General features: G+C 39.4%; 1 protein-coding gene across 3 annotated transcripts; it reads right to left on the minus strand.

Moving 5' to 3' along the window:
- Positions 1–737: 737 nt before the first annotated feature.
- Positions 738–17,195, minus strand: KATNA1 (katanin catalytic subunit A1). Of its 3 annotated transcripts, XM_081339251.1 has the most exons (12): positions 16,905–17,195; positions 15,558–15,667; positions 12,588–12,762; positions 11,853–12,010; positions 11,332–11,515; positions 9,166–9,287; positions 7,352–7,457; positions 6,670–6,828; positions 5,035–5,161; positions 3,954–4,088; positions 3,479–3,605; positions 738–1,075 (listed from the first exon to the last, which is right to left on the minus strand). In XM_081339251.1, the coding sequence occupies exons 3-12, from the start codon at positions 12,756–12,758 to the stop codon at positions 877–879; spliced, it is 1,488 nt and encodes a 495-aa protein (XP_081195377.1). In that variant the 5' UTR covers positions 12,759–12,762; positions 15,558–15,667; positions 16,905–17,195; the 3' UTR covers positions 738–876. The 3 variants fall into 3 exon arrangements, with proteins under 3 accessions (XP_081195377.1, XP_081195378.1, XP_081195376.1); XM_081339252.1 differs by lacking the exon at positions 15,558–15,667; XM_081339250.1 differs by lacking the exons at positions 15,558–15,667; positions 16,905–17,195 and having other exon boundaries at positions 12,588–13,477.
- Positions 17,196–20,280: the final 3,085 nt, after the last annotated feature.

The raw sequence follows: 20,280 nt of genomic DNA on the forward strand, positions 1-20,280 counted from the left end.
TAAGCTTCAAGTCACTCACTGCCATTTTTCTGAAAAGTTGCTTCTGCTCTTTTATCATTTTCTTGATTCTGCCTTTTAGCCACGCTGGCATCCTTTTCTTCTAGCTAGTGCTTCTACTAAACTGTGATATTCTTTGTATCCAAGTGCTCATTACTGGAAGATTAATGAAAAATAGTAATCTCAAAGATTCTTAAAATTCCTATTCTCTTGGTACAATTTTCCCTTAACAAATCTCTTGGAACCTTAATGCAATGTATTTTTTGCCAATATTTTATTTACATTCACATTGAATTTAAGAATGCTTTTCTTAACTGATTGAATGCTTAGGGTTTCACTAAGGATTAGATCTAGTGCCCTCTCTTTTCTGTTCAATTCCACCACCACATTAAAATCTACGTGAGATAAATATTGAATTAGTGTTAAGTTCTAATTGTGGTTTACCCTTAAAATACTTGCTTTTTCAATGACAAAGTAAAGAGGATGGACAGCTATTTCAATGACGAAGGTTTTTTTTTTTTTGCACCGGCTTATTTGATGTATGCTGATTTCCTGAAAAACTGACTGAACAGTGACTACTTTTAAAAATATAACCACCAAAATACTGCAAGTGATAGTTTAGTCTAGTGTGCCAAGAAACAGTACAAGTATGGCTGCAAGAACCTATTGATCCAAAAAATGCAGGAAATCTTTAATAGGAACTGGTCTAGACAACTGGACTAAGAGGGGAAAAAATGAGCTGTACTTTAAAAAGCTAACTTTATTATATATGTTGTTACAAAAAGTTAAAAAATAGCACTGAGCACCCAGGAGTACTACTTTTTCATTACTTTTGGAACTCTTTGAATACTTAAGGCAGATTTCTCAAGGAAGAAAGGCTTAACATGATCCAAATTCAAAAATCCATTTCTCATATGTCTCAATGTCCGCAGCAGAGACTGATTTTGAAACTTTTTTTAAGGCCATTTCAAAATCTTCCATTGTTGTTGGCATGTGCATTTCATCTCTGGAAAGATTTCTGATTTCTTCTGGTGTCAAGCCTTCAATACGCCTTCTCATAGCCATCAGTGAAGCATCTCTGTTGATTAAAAAAAACCATGTGCCTTTAATGAGAGTACAGAAATGCCAAAAAATTAACACTAAAAGGCTGCTTTAACCATAGCTGGACCTTGAAATGCTTGCTTGCTTATTATTTCTACTTAAAATCTACCCAATCCAGAGTGGCTTACAGCATAAAAACAAGACAATAACAAACTCACAATGCAGATAAAAACTTTAGCAATAAACAGATGGCAGATCCAGCCAAAACAATATATCATATACATGACAAAGGCTTCCAATTGTCCTAGCTGAAAGCCTGGGAGAGAGAAAAAAATGTCCTTAAAGCCTTCTGAAATGCCATTAAGGTGGGAACCACCCAAATCTCAGAGGGAATCTCATTCCAGATGGCAGGTGCCTTCACAGGTCTTAAAAGTCAAATTAACTTAAATTGGCTTTTAGTAATACTATTGGAAATATTTGGATAACATGGTATGTAATAATGAGAAGAACCAGCTCTTCATGTAAAATAAGTTCTTTAATGGCAAACAAAAGTATAGCTTCAGCTTTTCAAATGCTGATTTTTGGCAAAAGTGTCATAAATTGTGACTGCACCACCACAGGATGCTGCAAACGGCCATAAATGTGGGTCAGTTGCTAAGCTCCCGAAATGTAGTTATGTGTCCTTGTGGGGGGAGGGGACTTTGGAACTGGGTTCTAAGTACCATAGGAGGGGGGTTCTGGTGTAACTTTGAACGGTTGCTAAGCATCTGGTCATAATTGAAGGACTACCTGTATTTGAGTCCAAAGCAAAGAAAATGAACTGTAGGAAATATGGATGTACCCACAAAATTCTTGAACCAAAAGATGTATTTTCCTGGGAACTGCATGGCTGCCATATGAATGTAACAAAAGTTGCTGGCTCTCTAAGAAGGCACCAGAGGCTCGATTAGCATCCCTTGACCCCTCTGCATGAGCTAGTGCTCCAAGTAACATATAGAAAATTGAAAGAAGATGAAATGAAGGTACCACAATTTGAAAATATAAAGAGTAAAGGCATATTTTCAATATACCACTATGGATTTCTTGACCCCTATTATTCTGTTCCGGTTTGATAAGAGTCACAAAGTGAAAAAAAGCTGAAATGTAGAAGTGTGGATATGCAGCATGTATATCAGAAGTTTTTCTCCAACCCCCCCCCCCCATCTTCTTCAATCATTGGTTGTGCTACTAGCAGTTGTTAGCAGCATCTAAGGGAGTCAAAGATTTCTCATGCCAAAATAAAAATCAGGCAGTAAATGGAACAAGCAAAAATGGAGAGAAGCACAGGAAACAAAGTGAGAAAATAAGTGAAATGGATAAGGAGAGGAAATAATGAATATGCAAGGGAAAAGGATGAAAGAGAAATAGAAGGGATCAAGAAAATTATAAACATAAAAATAGGCAATCTAGCAATTTTTTTTTAAAAAAATGCTAAGCAGAATGCAATTTGTAGTGTGTTGAACGAAGGGTAATAAAGATTAAAGGGTAAATAACTATCCCCAGATAAATGGGCAGAAAAATAAAAACAGATGCAAAATGAGCAGGAATAATCCAATGAGAAAGGAGGAGTGGAACACAGTCTTTAGGATCAGCTTTAAAAGATGGCTAGGGACTTACACTGACATATGGATAGGATGCTTTTCTTAGAGGGTTTCCTTGACAGGCAGCAAAGTATCTTTATTGATCCCGGCATGTCATTTCACTACTCAGGATTAAGCCAATCTGTCCATACTAATGAAACTATAATAGCTGGAAGTGGAAAAAGGAATTCTAATCTGGCCTGCCCATATCATCACGCTAAGTCATGTTTTATAAATTGGTCTTAACTTTTAATCTGTACTAATTTATTACGGGCATTGCTGTTTAATCACTTTTAATAATTTTTAATTTTTGTATCTTGTTTTTATTATGTATTGCCCTGTTCACCGCCCTGAGTCCTTCGGGAGAAGGGCGGTATACAAATTAAATAAATAAATAAATAAATAAATAAATGTCAAACTCGCGACGTCACATGATGTCACGCAACGTATCGGGACGGTTTTGCCATTGCCGGCAATGGGGTGGGCGCAGCTTCCGCATGACGCATCCGGCCTGCGGGGCCGGCAGTTTGACATCCCTATACTAAGTAATAGTTACTTGATCATGCTGGCTGGGGAATTCTGGGAGTTAAACACTGGATTAGTGTAACATGCACGTGAACTCTTTCAGTATGGCTCAATCAATCAAAATCAAGTTTGTTTGTTTTTTTAAAAAATATATTTTCCTCTCTCTAAAGTTATTTTTTTTACTGCTTTCTTTAGTTCTTTTACAGAACCAGTATTTGTACTGTAACAGGAGTTATAAGATTAGGACTACTGCCTTCAAAATAAAATATAATAAAAGCTGTGCAGTTTTAACATACCTGCACACATTGGTAATGTCAGCTCCAGAATAACCTTCCATATTCTGTGCAATATTGACAAGATTAACATCATCAGCAAGTTCCAATTCCTGTAGATTTATTCTGAGTAGCTCCTCTCTGCCTTTGGCTTAGCAAAGAAAAATAACCAAAATGAAACATGGAGAAAAAACATCCTTTAACCCTTGAATAACATGGTTAAAAATGTTTCAATTATATAATTCCCAATTTTAATTAAAAATAACAAAATCTTTGAACAGGACCACTCAAATATACTTAGTTGTTATCCCAGAATCTTAACCTGCTACTTAAGTCTTTGCGTGTCAACATAAGGGTAAGGGTTCCACCTGGAAATATTCATCCTCAAAATCACTGCTCCTGCCTCCCAGAAATTGCAATTATCAAATATGCACTTGATATTAAAAAATTCAGGATGTGCCAACTATATTGGATTTTTCTGAAATGCAAGAATTTATACCTGATGGCAAAGGAATATAAATTCTTTTTTCCAGGCGTCGTCGTAATGCTTCATCAATATCCCATGGAAAATTAGTAGCAGCAAGTACCATCACCATTTTGGAAGGATCATCACTTTCAGAAGCACCTCCCACTCCTATTATTAGAAGAGAATAAAAAAAATTAAAAGGCAATGCAAAATAATATATGCTCAAGTTTGCAAATCAGGAAGTTATGTCATTACATTCAAGCTAAATTTTAACTACCCACATCCATGGCAACAGGTTTGAACTTTTAATTCAAATGCTTTATACTAATAAGAGTATTCAATTGCTTATAATATGCAATAATATTTGATATACATCGGAGACATTCTGGTTTGTGGGTTGTTTTTTGCTGGACAGATGCCTCAATATATATGCCTCTTACACATTTATTTGCTCATACAATTTCTACAGCTGCCCATCTCAATCCTATTGATTCTTTGAAAATGTGATCTTACAAGAGAGAGAATTTGAAAAATCCATGTGTAGATTCTAACACTAGTCAGTCAAGTTACAGATGTTATTTCAAACATCTAAATGGACAACCAAATTTGTTTGCACAATCTAAAAATTTCTAATTTAAATTCTAATTCATTAATTTCTAATTTAACAAATTAAATTAAATTGGAGATTTATAATATATATATATTATAAATCATATATATATATGGCATTTCCAAGAACCAATTTCCTTGCTAAGCCTTTCTTTACAGTTTTGCTTATAAAGTCTTCTACTGTATTCATATATCTGTGTTCTGATCCAAGAAAAAATATTTATTTTTGAATCGTAAATTATGAAAATTAAAGTACACAAAGAGACCATTTATCCATAACCACAATTGGAGTTAATAAGGTGGCGTTGAGCAGCATCATCTCAGAGTGACTGAAAGTTGAAATCAACTTATAACTGAGCTTCTTGTAATAACAACAAAACACACATTTCAATGGATTTTAATGTCTTAATGAGCAATGCGTAATTACTAATGCTCAACTGCTACTATAATATAATACTGAAGTTCCTACTTTTTTCTTAGCACACTTTCAACTAAGCTTGTTTACCATCCATCTGAACGAGTAATTCTGCCTTCACCCTTCGGCTGGCTTCATGTTCTTCAGAAGTTCCTCGACGGCTACAAATGGAGTCAATTTCATCAATAAATATTGTTGTTGGTGCATAGAACCGAGCCTGGAAATATAAGATGGTGAAGGAACATTTTACTAAAAATGATTCCAACAAACTGCTACTGTTCCAAAACAGTATTATTTATTATTTATTATTATTTTATTTTAATTCCATTTATATCCCGCCCGTCTCCGAAGACATTACCAAGTAAATCTATTCTGAGATGATTTTCAGTAGGAAAGGCTGATCTCTTCTACCCACTGCAGTCCCAACCTATATTACATTCTCCCATTGACACATTTTGACTTCAAAACAGCAGTATGATAGGGCGCATGTACCTTATAAAAACCACAATTAAGAGTTATGTGTAATTTGGCTTGGAATCTTCTAGGTAACAGACTACACTATTATAATACAATAATACCAGTGTATGATGGGTACAAATACACTATCATACTATCACAATGGAATACATTAGTACAATGCAAAATAAATTGCCAAAATGTAACTTCTACTGCAGGCAGCCCCAAATTACAACTGAGATCAGAATCTTGTTCACTGAATGAAGTGGTCATTAAGTGAGATCTCATGCTTTACTCAATGAGCACCATCTGGCACTCCTGGCTGCAGTCATTAATAATCAGCTAGGTTGTTAGGTGTAAGTGCTGTTAAGGTTGTAAGGTTGTTAAGTGCTGCCTGCCAGAGAGATTCAGCTTAGGATGGAGGCGAAACCCTCCGGAAGGCAGGTCTTTCAGCCATGTGCTCGGGGCGAGAGACAGTCTTACTGGCAAGCAGCAGCTGTAATGTTCTGGATTTGTTTGGGAAGAGGACCTTGAAAACACACAGGAGTGCAAGCACAGCATCTTATTAATTCAGCTCTTCACTGGGCTGGAAGACCATGGTATTTTATAACTGATCACACTCAACCTGATGGCTATTTCGTGAATAATTTCCGCATAACGGTCAATTTGTGAGCACAATCACATGAATTTACAATTCGAAATATGCCCTAGTCCAGGGGTCAGCAACCTGAAACAGTGAAAGAGCCACTCGGAACCGGTTCCCTCACAAAAGGAAAAACTGGGAGCCGCAAAAAATGTGTGCGCATGCGCGTACATGCGCACATGCACAGAACAGGGTTTGACTGAAGAGTGGAGCCAAGGCGAGATATGCACCTACCCTGCATATTTGAATTGATTGGTTGAACTTTTTTAGTCCCACTTTTTTTTGGGGGGGGGGACTGCACATGGCAGAGGACCGGGAGCCGCAGGAGACGGCTGAAAGAGCCGCATGCGGTTCCGGAGCCACGGGTTGCAGACCTGTGCCCTAGTAGTCCATAAACTTTGCCTATTCTGTTTTCTGCTAGCATTCTCTCCAAAGGTGAAAACACACAGGCTGGTGTGACTTTGAGCCAATTGCTTTCTGTCAGCCCAACCCACCACACGGGGTTGTTGCTGTGGGTAAAGGAGGGAGAGGAAGACATATCAGGCATATTAAAGAGCCAGGATTAAAAAGTATATTAATAACACTAGCAATAATATTCCTAAATCTTAGTGAAATCAGTAAATCACCATTTCAAATAATAGGCGAACAAGCTTTTCAGATTCTCCTCTGTACTTTGAAGTGAGTGTGGACGATGATATGTTGAAAAAGGTAGTTTTGCATTCAGTAGCTACGGCTTTTGCAAGCAGTGTTTTTCCAGTGCCAGGAGGACCGACCATCAATACACCCTGTTTACAAAGAGAGCCAGAAATTGAAATAAATACTCATTTAAAAATATCTAAAATTCATTTGCCAATATAATTTAAGAAATACTATATAATTTCATTTAAAATAAGCATTTTAAATAAAAGCAAAGGGAGCTAGGGATTCTACTAACAGTTAAAGGGCATTGTGTCACCAGACACTGTTTTATTGACATAGCAAATGACAAGTGAAAATTTCTAGCCAGAGTGATATGGCTTTGAGCCTTTAGATTATATGAACTTACTTTAATATTATATAAACAAAATACTTTTTATATGGGCTGTTCAATCATTTTGCTGTAAAACCCTTGCATTACATATTTGTGCAAGTGTCAGATTCAATAATTGGAATCCAGTCTGGCTTATGTTATTTGCATTGTTTCCAGTTAGTGCTTGCACAATTATTAACGGGATTGAATATCCTTCATTTTTTTCACCCTGGCTTAACACTGAATACAACTCAATGAAAACCATTTTGATGTTTCATCAATAATTGAGGTGACTTTACCTTCCAGGGCCTTCTGATTCCTTTAAAAAATTCTGGCATCCACATGGGTAAAACTACTGCTTCCTTGAGTAATTTTTTAGCATCCACTAAATCAGCTATATCATCCCTGATGAAAAAGAAACGAGCAGATTATGACTTGCTACAAGCACTGCATCTCTATTAACTTTCACTGTAATCATGGCTGAATACATGATTTTTCAGAGAAGAATATTAATATTTTCTATATAAATTCACTCCACAGGAAAGAGTTGACGTTCAATCATTTACATTTTTATTTTAGAATTCCACCTTTTTTCAGGTGTTTTACAAAAATCAGAATGTTCATCACATGAATACTCAATTTCCATCCCAACATTGCTCACTGCCAACATCTTTCTCCTATAGACATTCATGGATCGAACCTCTCTCTCTCTCTCCATATACATATATGTATGTACATTAAGGATCATTTTCTGCAGAAATCATTTGAACAACAGTAGCAGAAGGTGGGCCTATTAATACACCCACAGAGTAAGCTTCTATTTGTTCATTGAAAACTGCTCACTTCAGTACTTTATTATGGTCACGTGAGATGGAATTAAATAGTATAGTTTACAGCTAGCTCATCAATGCAATCAAAATTTATCTACAAACAGTAGACTATGTCTTTACAAACAGTAAAGTACAGTAAAATTTGGCTACATTCATAGAAACTGAACAATTTTGATCTGAAAGCAATATTTGTGCACAGAATAAATTCAAATTGCTTGTTGTGCTTGCAGTATTTTGCCAAATAAGAAGTGGAAAGCAGACTCTTACATTCTTATAAAAACGTAAAATAAAATGACATTGACTATAGAAACAATAGACCCTTCTCCATAACAGCACAATCTTAAGTTCATAAGGGATTATTTCTTTTTTGTAGCTGCCCTCTAGAACTGGTGTAGGGAAGACATTAAAGCATGCTAGAGTTATTGTAGTTTTTGCAGACCTATCCCGTTCCACATTGAAACTGATTTATAAAACTTAAGCATAATTCATAATCTGTTTCCAGAAAATAAATGTAAAGTGAATGTCAGTTCTTGTTACATAACTATGATGACCAATTTCCAAGAAAATGTTAGCATTCTTGGCCAAGGTATATGAAATAAAAAGGTCACATAAACTATTGCTTATAGTTACAAAGTATCCTAACCCTAAACAGCAGCCATCTCTACTTTTCCATTTGCTGTTTAGGATACTTTGTAACTTGAAATACATAATGTTGCCTCTAGAGAAAATTAAATCTGGCTATAATTGATTGAGGTAGTTTTATGAAAATGATGAAGCAGACTTGCTTACTGAGACATCTTACTCACTGAGATTTTACAAATTTCTGAATTAAGTGCTAAACTGAATTAAGAAGAAGCTTAATTGGCAGACAATAGAAGTAGCAGTTTATGAGCGGTTTATCCTGAAACCAAAAACAGCAACATGGTGATAAAGCTACAGCTATTTCTTAAAAGGAACATAGAACAGCCTTACAAATGTATTCATAATAATCTACTGTTGAGAAAAAAAATCATTAATCAGTCTGCTTGCCTACACCTTACCAGTTATTTTTTTACTGAAAGAGGAAAAGTTCATTATTAGAATTGATGTCTTTCCAGATTTAATTTTCTCTAGAGGCAACATTATGTATTTCAAGTTACAATTGAAATTTCAATTGTAAGCTGCCCAAAATCATTGACTGAGATGGGTAGCTATAGAAATTCAGTGAATGAATGAATTTAAAAATCCATCAAGCTTAGACACAGACCTCACAACTTAAAAGGATAGAGATGGTTTATACTTACCATCGAACATTGGGATTTTGGGAAATGATATCTCTTTCTAGAGCTTCTACTAAGTCTTTATCATATCCAGTGCCATCAAATTTCTTTGGCTCAGGTTCTGAAATATCAGTTGAGGACTTATTCTGCATTACATAAAAATGCTTATCAAACATATTAATATTGCTCATAATTATTCCAGTAACTTGTTTAACGTAAGTTACATAACAATAAAATGATAAACTTTCAAACAAAGACATAATTGTACAAAACGTACAAATAAAACCTCTGGTATTTACTACGTTTTACACAATTGCTTTTGAAACATTTGCTGAAAAGTTTTTGATAAGCAAATATTACTAAAATACGTGAACTTTGCAAAGCAAACACTGTCAGCCTTTCTCCACCATGGGAAAGCAATGCAAGTTTCCCAACAAGTCTTTAGCAATCAGGAACAGGCAAAATACTTTATTCAGAGGCATCTGAAAATAAGGATAGGCAGCTTGCATTTCCTCCAAGCTCCCTGCGTAAAAGGCAACACTGTTCCACTGTAACTATTGTCATTGTTGTGATCTGGTTTGGGAGAATCGCTTTCTGGGCATGGTCTCTTTCTGGAGCGGCTTTTAAGGGTCAGGAGTCTCTCTCGATTTCTAGTGGTTTTCTTCTTTCTCCATGGTTGGTTCCAGTTGAGGTTGATAGTTGGGGAGAAGCCTAGCGCCAAATTTCTCTTATGTATGGTGTCTGAAATGGCTCATATCTCTAACTTTTTAAAATACATATCTGAAGCCACTAGGTCAGGGGTAGGCAACCTCGGCTCTTTTATGACTCATGGACTTCAACTCCCAGAATTCCTGAGTCAGCATAGCTGACTCAGGAATTCTGGGAGTTGAAGTCCATGAGTCATAAAACAGCCGAGGTTGCCTACCCCTGCACTAGGTGAAGTAAGTAGATGGCATGAGGAGCGGTACCATCGCCATGCAATGATACTCCATTATACATCTCCACTCCACATCAGGCAGTTGGCGCTGTTCCAAGTGCTTGCCCAGTGACTTGAGGACACAAAGGCCTGGAGGGGAAGGAACTGGTTGGGAGTCAATCCCAGCAAGAGGGAGTGGCTTTGGGTTTTTGCCCCTATCCCAAGCTGTCATTTTTTACTCTTTTGACAAGATAGGAGTCCCTTAGAGAGCACTGATGTGCAACTTGGGGCTGTTCCTGGGCTACAGCTCCTGCCCAAGTAGCAGGTGTCAATCATTGCTAGAAGGCCCTTTGTGAAGTGCAATCCTCTTCCGTACTGGACTGCAAGGAGTTGCTCATAGTTACTCGTGTTTTAGTTACTTTTCTACTGGATTACTCAATGTATTCTACAACTGGTCCAGAATGCAGCAGTATGCACAGTCCTGTGCCCTCCATGATTTGCCCATGTTACATTGCTATGTGAGCTACACTGCCTCCAATTTCTGTCTGGGTACAGTTCAAAATGCTGGTTATCGTTTTTAAAACTCTGAATGGTAAGATTAATTGCAGGACTGTCCCTTTCTGAGGGCGTCTGCCTGTCCCACTGGGTTTGAGAGGGTGAGCATGTTCCAGAAGCCCCTCTTAAACTGTTGTTACACGGTGGGTCCTAAGAGGTGTGTCTTCTCCATTATCACCCCCAACAATTTAAAACAGTTTCCTCGTCCCCACTCTTGAGTTCTGAAGAGCTGCTACTCTCTTAGCTTCCTGGAAGGCCATAGAGATCTAGCTCTTTCCCCAGGCATTGATTAGGATGGCAATGAGCTAGCAAATGTAGAATTTGAATAGTGATGTCACGAGATGGAAGAAGTGCAACGTTTTTTCCTATGTTTTATCTCTATGTTTTAGTGTTAACCGCCCAGGTACCTAGGCGAGATGGATGGTGTAGAAATGAGATGACTAGATGATAAATGTCTTACTGTTGTGAGATGCCAAGGTTTATTGTATAATATGATGGGTAATGAAATAAATCTCTTAAGTAAAATAAGTAAGATACACCCCATTCAGCAGAACATTGTACTATTATTTGTGGTTTCTCTTTTAAAACATCTTCATCAAACTTTTACACAAGTTCTCCCTACTAGAAATGCTGATAAATAAAAAGACCAAAAAGAGGCTCAAATGGTAAGGATGTTTTATAAGATTTGGAGGGGTTGGTTTCACATTCACGAAACTTACTTTTTCCTCTTTTCCTTTATTTAATGGATCTTTCTTTTCCCGACCACGAACAACTTTGCCTTTATCCTGAGTACTTCGGGAAGAAGGCCGATGAAAGACTCTAGCAGCTGCTCCGGCTCGGTTATTTTGGTTTCTGCAATCACTGCACTGAGCTGACTGACGTTTCCTAGGCCCTGGTGAAGATCTGAATGAATACAAAATGGGGAAAACTGTAAATATGGTAAGATATTCTTATCCTAGAATATTTGAATATATTAAAAGATTACAACTCCCCTCAATCTCCCAGAAACTGTGTTTTGTACGAATGTGTTAGAATTGCATACAATTCTTTCTGCACATACTAATTGCTTCTAGTAAACAGATTCAACCACTTACTCACAGGAGCTCTACTCATGGGAGCAGGAGACAGCATTAAATGCTTCTGTGGTTACGAGTTAGAGACTCAAAAACAATATTTAACATACTTTAACATTTAATATTTGAACACCCTAATCTGCTTTTCCCCTCATGGTGTCTCTTACCTACGTTCAGCAGGTACAGGCAATGACCAGACTTCTGCATCGTGAGCTGGTAATTCCTGATGTGCCGCTTTTAAAGGAGTGCTGTCTAATTTAAAACTTTCTAGTGTCTTCATGATATCCTTCACATGCTTAGCTTCTATACTTATCTCCTGCCTAACCTGATTAAAAACATGAAATACAAAGAAGCATAATGTTAGCTTGTAGAAACTTGTCAACTTCAAGTACCTCGTGAAATGTTTGTGGCTCAGATAGATAAACAGGTTGTTGACTCTGTAAGACATTACAGAAAACTGATAAGGCCTATTACAAGTCTTGCAAGAAACCTTTAATAGATTTTTTAAAAAAGTAAGATGTATGAAAGCTTTTAAAAGCAACATAATTTGAAGTGGCACAGTCTAAGAAATGATCACACATGTACACGGCACATGTCCAAATTGAGTACACCAGCTCAAGATAGCAGCTAGCTTTAGATTAACTGACTAACATTTTTAATCAAACAGGATTCAGAAGGGGGCGGTGTTTTTGAAGCCAGTTTTATTTTACCTTTTTAATGGAGTTCTCTCCAACCACAAATAGCAATTTTCGTTAATTATTATCTTTGTACTCACCCTTGTAATTCACTAGTATTTAGCCACAGGCATGTTTATTCAACTTAGCTCAACTTTTAAAGTGAGGTCTAATTGAAATGATAATCCTATTTAATAAATGAAAATAAACCAGAAAATGAAAACTCACTTGTTGCCATTTCTGCTGAAGATACGTATCTTTGACAGAAGAGAGGTATTTGCTCATTTGGTCAAGTACTCCCTGATAGTAAACCATTGCAGAATCATAATTCCCAAGCAATGCATATTCACGTGCTAGCTTCACATTCTCACCTATCATCACAAGACTCATGGTCAACATAAAGCTACAAGAAAAACACATGAAGACATTATGTAAATTCATGATAAAAAGATGTTAGGTCATAAAATTCAAAAGAAGTCGTATCTATCACTTTAAAAAATAGTGGAAAGGGTATATCGGCTTATTGTTAAGCCATTTTGAGAGATACTCTTTTGAGAAACAATCAGTTTCAATACTTTAGAATAGTTTCATTCTGCCACAAAGTCATATCTCCAAAGACAAGACATCCCAAGGTAACCAAGTCATTTGGAATGGTTAAGGAAAACGAAAATTCATTAAAATTGAGCACAACTATTGGAGATTACATGACCTACATCCATACAGTCTTCTGGGCAGCAATACAGAATGATTGCCATTGCTTTCTTTCCAGGCTATTTTCTGACTTTCAAGTCTAACGAATAGCATAACAATTTTATACAAATGCTTACCAGCCTTGATCCCGCTTGGGATCAAGCTCAATATATGTTTCTAAAAATGCCTCTAACCATAGACATTTTCTCCCCTTGGTAATAAAAATGAAGGCCTGAATCCAAAGTATGTTCATTTACCCAGAAAAAGAAAATAGGTAAGACAGACATCCTATAGGACAAGGAGTGAGACAGGCACTATTTTAGTAAAATGGTGCTTTCTGATGTGATTCAATAGACAATTCATCAACGGTTAAACTCCTAGCAAATATTTTGAATGTGCAGTATGTTTTTTTCAAATGTCAAATATGCCCACCAAAAGGCTGGGGAACCCTTGTCTATTATATTATTTTGAGATCCCAATTGTATACAGAATATCTCATTCCTTGCCGATTTCTGTTAAGTAAACATTGTCCTACGTAAATGACTTCAGAGCTTTTGCGTATTATTTAAAGAAAATCATATTTTCAGACTTTGCTGCGAGCTAGTTCAGCTTTCATGCACTCTCCTACATCAGATTCAAGAAGTCACATCTTAACTGTGGTACATCAATATTGTTAAGAATGTTACTTGGCAAGACTCCCAATAAGTACAGAACTACTACGCACAAAGCTTTATTATAACAACATAAACCCCCCATCTGTCTATATAAATAAACATCCCTTTTAGCTAGATAAAATTAAACCATCACCCAAACACATGAGAACAGAATGAAAATCTATGAGGACAGTGTTGGGTCAGCAACTATTGGGACAAGGAACTGAGTCACTAAGTGTCATGGCGGTAAAGTGTGATGTAACATGACCGTGCGGACTTATAATGGCAGTTCCAGCGATTTCAAGTTGCAGTCAGGTGAATCCCATGGGGCTGTTAGGCAGGAAGTCCTGTGAGATCACCTGCTAGCTCCCTCACTGACATTGCTTGCTAGCATCTGGCAGTGAAGGTGATAAATGTTGATCATGTGACCACAGAGACGCTGCAACTCTCATAATTGTGAGCTGCCTGCCAGATGCCCAAACTGTGATCAGGTAACCACAGGGACACTAGGATAGCCACAACTTTGAGGACCCGCAACGATCTACTCGTTAAATGCCATTGTAATTTTGAACGGTTGATGAATAAATGCTGGTAAACCAAGGACTACCGGTATGTAGTAAGAATTTCATCTCTAAGTAACTGGGCTAAGCAGAATATCTATACAAAGGACAAATCTACAAAATATACTTAACATACTGTTAAAATAAATCATCAACTTTTCTAATCGTTTGGAAATGTAATAATGATAAGAGAGATGAGCAACACTGAAGGTACCATTTTTTTTACACTTTACTTGATCCCAATCAAAAGAAAGTTTAAAGCCACATAGTGAAAAAAAAACACGGGCATGTGTCTCAAAAGAACACTATTACATTTTGTTGAAAATAAACCTTAATATGGTCATATTGATTTTTTTTTAAATCAGGATCATTAATTTTCAGACAGCTACACTGTGGTCAAGTGAGCTTAGCAACACTATTTGTGATTCTTTCAAGGAGGTGATGTTGCAAGAAATGGCAACAAAAACAGCTCCTGAAAGTTCTTACTACAGAAGCAGATACTGCCCTTTATTCCATCCACATTTTTGGATCTGAGACCCTGCTGGCTGAAGCTGACTTGAGCACAAAACCTTGGGAAGACATCCCATAATCTTTGCCCACATTATTCATTCTTTTTATCATTATTGTTGAAGTTCAGGAAACCAGGAGATGTCCTCAACTGGTAATTGAGAACACAACAAACAAAGCCTCTTAAGTTTGGGAATAAACTACTGCTTAGTAGAAAAGCTGACACAAAATGTAGGTGTAGCCTTGACAAAGCTGCACTCATTGAAAATTAGGCTCAAGATCTAAGAGTACTTTGCTTCTGATGCTGATGTAACAATTATGCACAGGAATGTTTTTGTTCAGCTTAGATTTTTGGAGATTTAATCATCATCACATACACCTTACTCACATCCAGGACCATTAGTACTCTAATAAAATGAGTACATAAAACTTTAGTAGGTGAACACTGTAAAACCAAGTTTTTAAATTAGAGGATACAGTATATATTATTAACACAAGGATACACCTTAGCTCAATCTCTCCCAGATAATCCAATTTATCACTGGGATCTACTCACAGATCCTGCCTGATAAACTGCTGACTAAACGTGGCCTTCTAAGCCGAAAGTGCCTAGATTTTGGAATTTCCTGCCTCAATAACCTGCCTTTCCTGCTCATCCCAGCATCTGAAAGCTTCATTTTGTTCTGTAGAGCTTTTAGACCACAGATCTGACCAGACGGTATCTAATAGTGATTAAGGGGCTAACACTGGGAAGATCCTGTTTCAATTCCCCCCCCAAAGAAGCTCACCAGGAGACTTGGTCCAGTCATTCACTTTTCTAATCCCAATCTATCCCAGAGTTGTTGATATGGGGGAAAAGGATGTGATGAGGGAGTGCTCCGTGCATCAACTTGAGCTCCTTAAAAAAATGCAGGATATAAATCTTAACAAGTAAATACGCCTTTATCTCCTTTACAAATGAGTTTACGCTCATGCTATATCTTGCATCTATAAAATCTATATTTTATATTTTAAAAATTGCATAGTACTAATATTTATCCTAAGTACACAAGTCTTCAGCATGGTTCCATCCAAGCTGGGGATAAACAACATGGCGACTGCTTTAGGAAGGAGGTTACAGTTTATTGCAGAGGAAAGCCAGACAGAAAGATGATTCCAGCAGAAAAGGGCCGAGCACATGTAAAGAGTGGGTGTTATACCCCCTGGAGTCTTTCGTTAGGAGTTATTTCCTGTTTCAGGCTTTGTATTTCCTGTGTCAGGTATTCTGACCTGAGTCCGGGTGTGCCTTTCTGGTATTCTTGATGGTTGTGGATCAATCCTATTATTTCCAAAGGTCATATCCTGCTTTTCTTGGGGCTGGGGTATGTCTTTGTCTTCCTAAGCTTTCAGCTCCAAACTTCCTGATGGTTTATATTTGCACCTCTATAGGACTGGTTTTCTGCTTGGGGGGAACTGGGCTATTAAGAAAACTGGGCATGCTTTCCTGGTTCTTCGATCGCTTTTTAGGAAACACATTTTTCTGCCCTTTTAATATTTCCTTTTCTGGGGGGCTGACTTCCCTCACTAGGTAGCTTAAATATGTTTTTTTTTTTAAACTGAACAAAACCCAACACAGGAACACCGAAACGTATTACACACGATCAGTCCACACTTCCTACACCCATCCAATGGGGAGTCAAGAGCAGGAGCTTCTTCAGGGGAGGAGAAGCAGAGAGACAAGCGGATAAACGACGCCCAAGAGCAAACTGAAGCAGCGCAAGAAAAGCTTCCGAATTCAAGGAGGCCAAAAAAGAAAAGAAAAAAGAAAAAGAAAAAGGGCCCCGGCCTCCCGGGAAACCTCCGAAGGGGCTCCGAGGAGGAGCGGCAGAAGTTTCCCAGCCCTCGCCGTCCAGCTCCCCGACAGACCGCGGAAGCTCAGCCCAGCTCCTCCTCCTCCTCCTCCTCCTCCTCTCCCCAGCGGGGCCACCGCCACCCGGCCCTGCCTGCACACGCCCCCCCCGCCCCCGAGCCCCTCCGGCTCCCGGGCAGCGCGGCCAGCCGGGCCCAGACAGGCAGCGGGGTCTGCGCTCCCTCCAGGCCCGCCTGGCGGACAGCCCTTCGGGGGAGCGGGCGCCAGACCCGGCGAGTTTGCTCACCCTTCTTCGGCGCGGGCTCCTCCTCCGCAGGCGACCCCTCAGAGCCACTCTGGAGCTGCTGCTGCTGCCGCTGCCTCCAGGGGAGGGAGCAAGGAGGCGGGGGCGGGGGGGTCCGTGCTGTGGCGGGTAGCGCGGAAGGGGCGACGGGGGAAGGCGGGATGGCTGACGGGGCGGAGGGGGTTCTTCCAGGCGCCGCCGCCGCCGTCGCCGCCTCTCCGGATCTCGCTTGGAACCGCTCCGGCTTCCCAGTCGCTTCCGTCCCGCCTCCTCCTCCTCCTCCGCTCGCTGCGTGTCTCAGCCGGGCAAATCCAAATCAAAATAGTGACCCACAATATGGCGGCGCCTGCAGTTGGCAAGCCTCGCGAGAACTGGCCCCGAAGGCTAACGGGAGAGCGGAGGAGGAGGAGCTCCCGCGTTGCCTCGGTGACGGGTTGTTGCCGCCCCTTTGTCCGGCGCGAGCGGCTCTGAGGCGGCCGGGGGATGGCCGTGGCGGTTGTCTCGGCAAGTTGTCCCTTGGAGAGAACCAGCGCGCCCGGCTCAGGGCCCCCCCCGGGAAGCGAAAAATGGCAAGAGGTTGGGAGGTGTCTCTCGGGCTTCCTTGCTGGATCATTATTTCAAAGCGGAGGCGGAGAGACCACCCAAGCCGAGTATACACGTTTAGTGTGCCTGCCCGCTAACCGTACCAGGGGTCCTCAAACTTGGCCCTTTGATGACTTGTGGACTTCAACTCCCAGAATTCCTCAGCCAGCCATGCTGGCTGAGGAATTCTGGGAGTTGAAGTCCACAAGTCATCAAAGGGCCAAGTTTGAGGACCCCTGGTAGAACCGAGATGCAGACGTGCAAAACCAGATCGCCGTGATAGGGAAGGGGAAGAGGTAACACGCAGCGTATGTTTGGTAAAACCAGACGAACTCGAAGAGGAAAGTATACGGACCAAATTTTCTATCCAACTAATTTGCAGTCAGATTTACCCAGTTTTGGATTTGTAGAAAGTGTTTTATTTTAACAATAATAATCATGGGAATAATCATGTATGGCAGTGAAAGCTGGAACATAAGAAAGGCTGAGCGCCAAAGAATTGAGGCCTTTGAACTATGGTGCTGGAGAAGACTCCTGCGAGTCCCTTGGACTGCAAGGCGATCAAACCGGTCAGTCCTAGAGGAGATCAACCCTGACTGCTCTTTAGAAGGCCAGATCCTGAAGTTGAAACTCAAATACTTTGGCCACCTAATGAGGAGGAAGGACTCACTGGAGAAGAGCCTAATGCTGGGAAAGGTTGAGGGCAATAGAAGAAGGGGACGACAGAGAATGAGGTGGCTGGATGGAGTCACTGAAGCAGTAGGCGTGAGCTTAAATGGACTCCAGAAGATGGTAGAGGACAGGAAGGCCTGGAGGAACGTTGTCCATAGGGTCGCAATGGGTTGGACACGACTTCGCAACTAACAACAACAACAATCATGGGAAATTCTTTAACCCAAATTAACTTTTTCTCACTGTCTCAGCTATCCGTTTGCCATTAACACAAGATCATGATTCAATGAGACTGAAAACTATGGAACATACATTGTAAGAATCAATAGCTAAATTGCACCTCTGCTAAGCTACAGTGTCAACTGATAATAGCTCAACCAAGTTCCAAAACCAAGTACCTAGGTTCTCCTGATCCAGCAGGAGGCTGGACTAGAAGACCTCCAAGGTCCCTTCCATATTCTGTTCTATTCTATTGTTCTAAAATTCCATTCCATTCTGCAAGATTAATCAAACAACTTGTGCAGTCAGACTTTCTCACACCCACAAATAGGCTGCCCAGACACCATCTAAGGAAAGGGAACAGACATCAGGAAGGGCAATTAAGACTGGCCTTTAGACAGAATCATTGCTAGAACCACCATGTACACACACACACCAAGCCCACACCAAGGACCAGTCCCCCTATAAAACAGTCTTTGTACTCCATTTTCTCTGTAGCCTATCCCAAGAGCAAACCTTTTTGCTTCTGGAAATAAACGAATCAACTCTTTCCACCCCCAGCATGTCTTGTTGTTGTATCTGCTGGAAATAATCCTGATTTGGAAAAAGGACCCAGAAAATTCTTTTGATATAAATTCTTATACAGGAAGAATAAGGTGTTACATTTTAAGAGTTCATTAATGCAGCAAAGCAGTATTTAATTAAAGAGGGCCAGAGGAAGTTATATTCAAATTCTGTTGAGTAATTTGGGTATTTTTACCCATGTATTTTCCCATAATCATTAATTTTACGTTGACTCTGTATTTCAATATTGCTGGGAATTAACCAGAATTGCTGGGAGTTGGGCAGTATATAAATATTTTGCCCAACCTCATCTGCTGACTACATACAACACAATGAATCATAAATCACAGGGGCACAGCTTACAGAAAATTGTAGGCCAAGTGTGACTGTCTATTGTCATTCACAGTCATGAGCTATGTTGAAAATAGGTAACTCATAGCTAGCTCGACCTTTTTTTAAAAATTGAGCATTTGTTTACTTACCTATTTATTAAATTTATCTGGCTTTGCACACAAGACCAAGCTAAAATTACCATATTGTTTGGCTTTATACAACATAAAAGGTAAAGGTAAAGGTTCCCCCGCACATGCGTGTTAGTCATTTCCGACTCTAGGGGTCAGTGCTCATCTCTGTTTCAAAGCCGAAGACCCAGCACTTGTCCGAGGACGTCTCCGTGGTCATGTGGCCGGCATGACTAGACACCAAAGGCGCACGGAACGCTGTTACCTTCCCACCGTAGTGGTCCCTATTTTTCTACTTGCATTTTTACGTGCTTTCAAACTGCTAGGTTGGCAGAAGCTGGGATGAGTAACAGGCGCTCACTCTGTTACGCGGCACTCGGGATTCGACCCACCAAACTGCTGACCTTCTGATCGACAAGCTCAGCGTCCTAACCCACTGAGTCACCACGTCCCTTTATACAACATACTGAGGGATAATTTGCCACATTTCTGTGGTATGTTGCCAATTCCATGGGGTAAAACTAGTGACATTCCAAATGGCCATCAGAGTACACCAATTCTTCAAAATATTCAGATGTACATACCTGCTTTCCAGGTTTACTTTATTTTTTAAAAATTTACAAAGAACAGTTAAAAATGAGAAGGAATAAAAATATGAAGGAAAAACATTAAAACAGAAAATCTGTGTGTTTGGCAGAATAGTGATCTAATGACCATTCCATTTTATATAAGACTGCAGTAAGAAAATAAAAGACTGCAGACATATGTAGTTGAGTGCTACAGAGACAAGATCTAATTGTATCAAAGCAATACCTGCTTTGCTATTTAACCCTTCTATTTCTATTTGCTTTATGAAAATAGTGGCTGTGCCCAAAGACCAA

This window comes from Vipera berus (assembly GCF_964194415.1).
Source record: "Vipera berus genome assembly, chromosome: 1".
Classification (NCBI taxonomy): Eukaryota; Metazoa; Chordata; class Lepidosauria; order Squamata; family Viperidae; genus Vipera; species Vipera berus.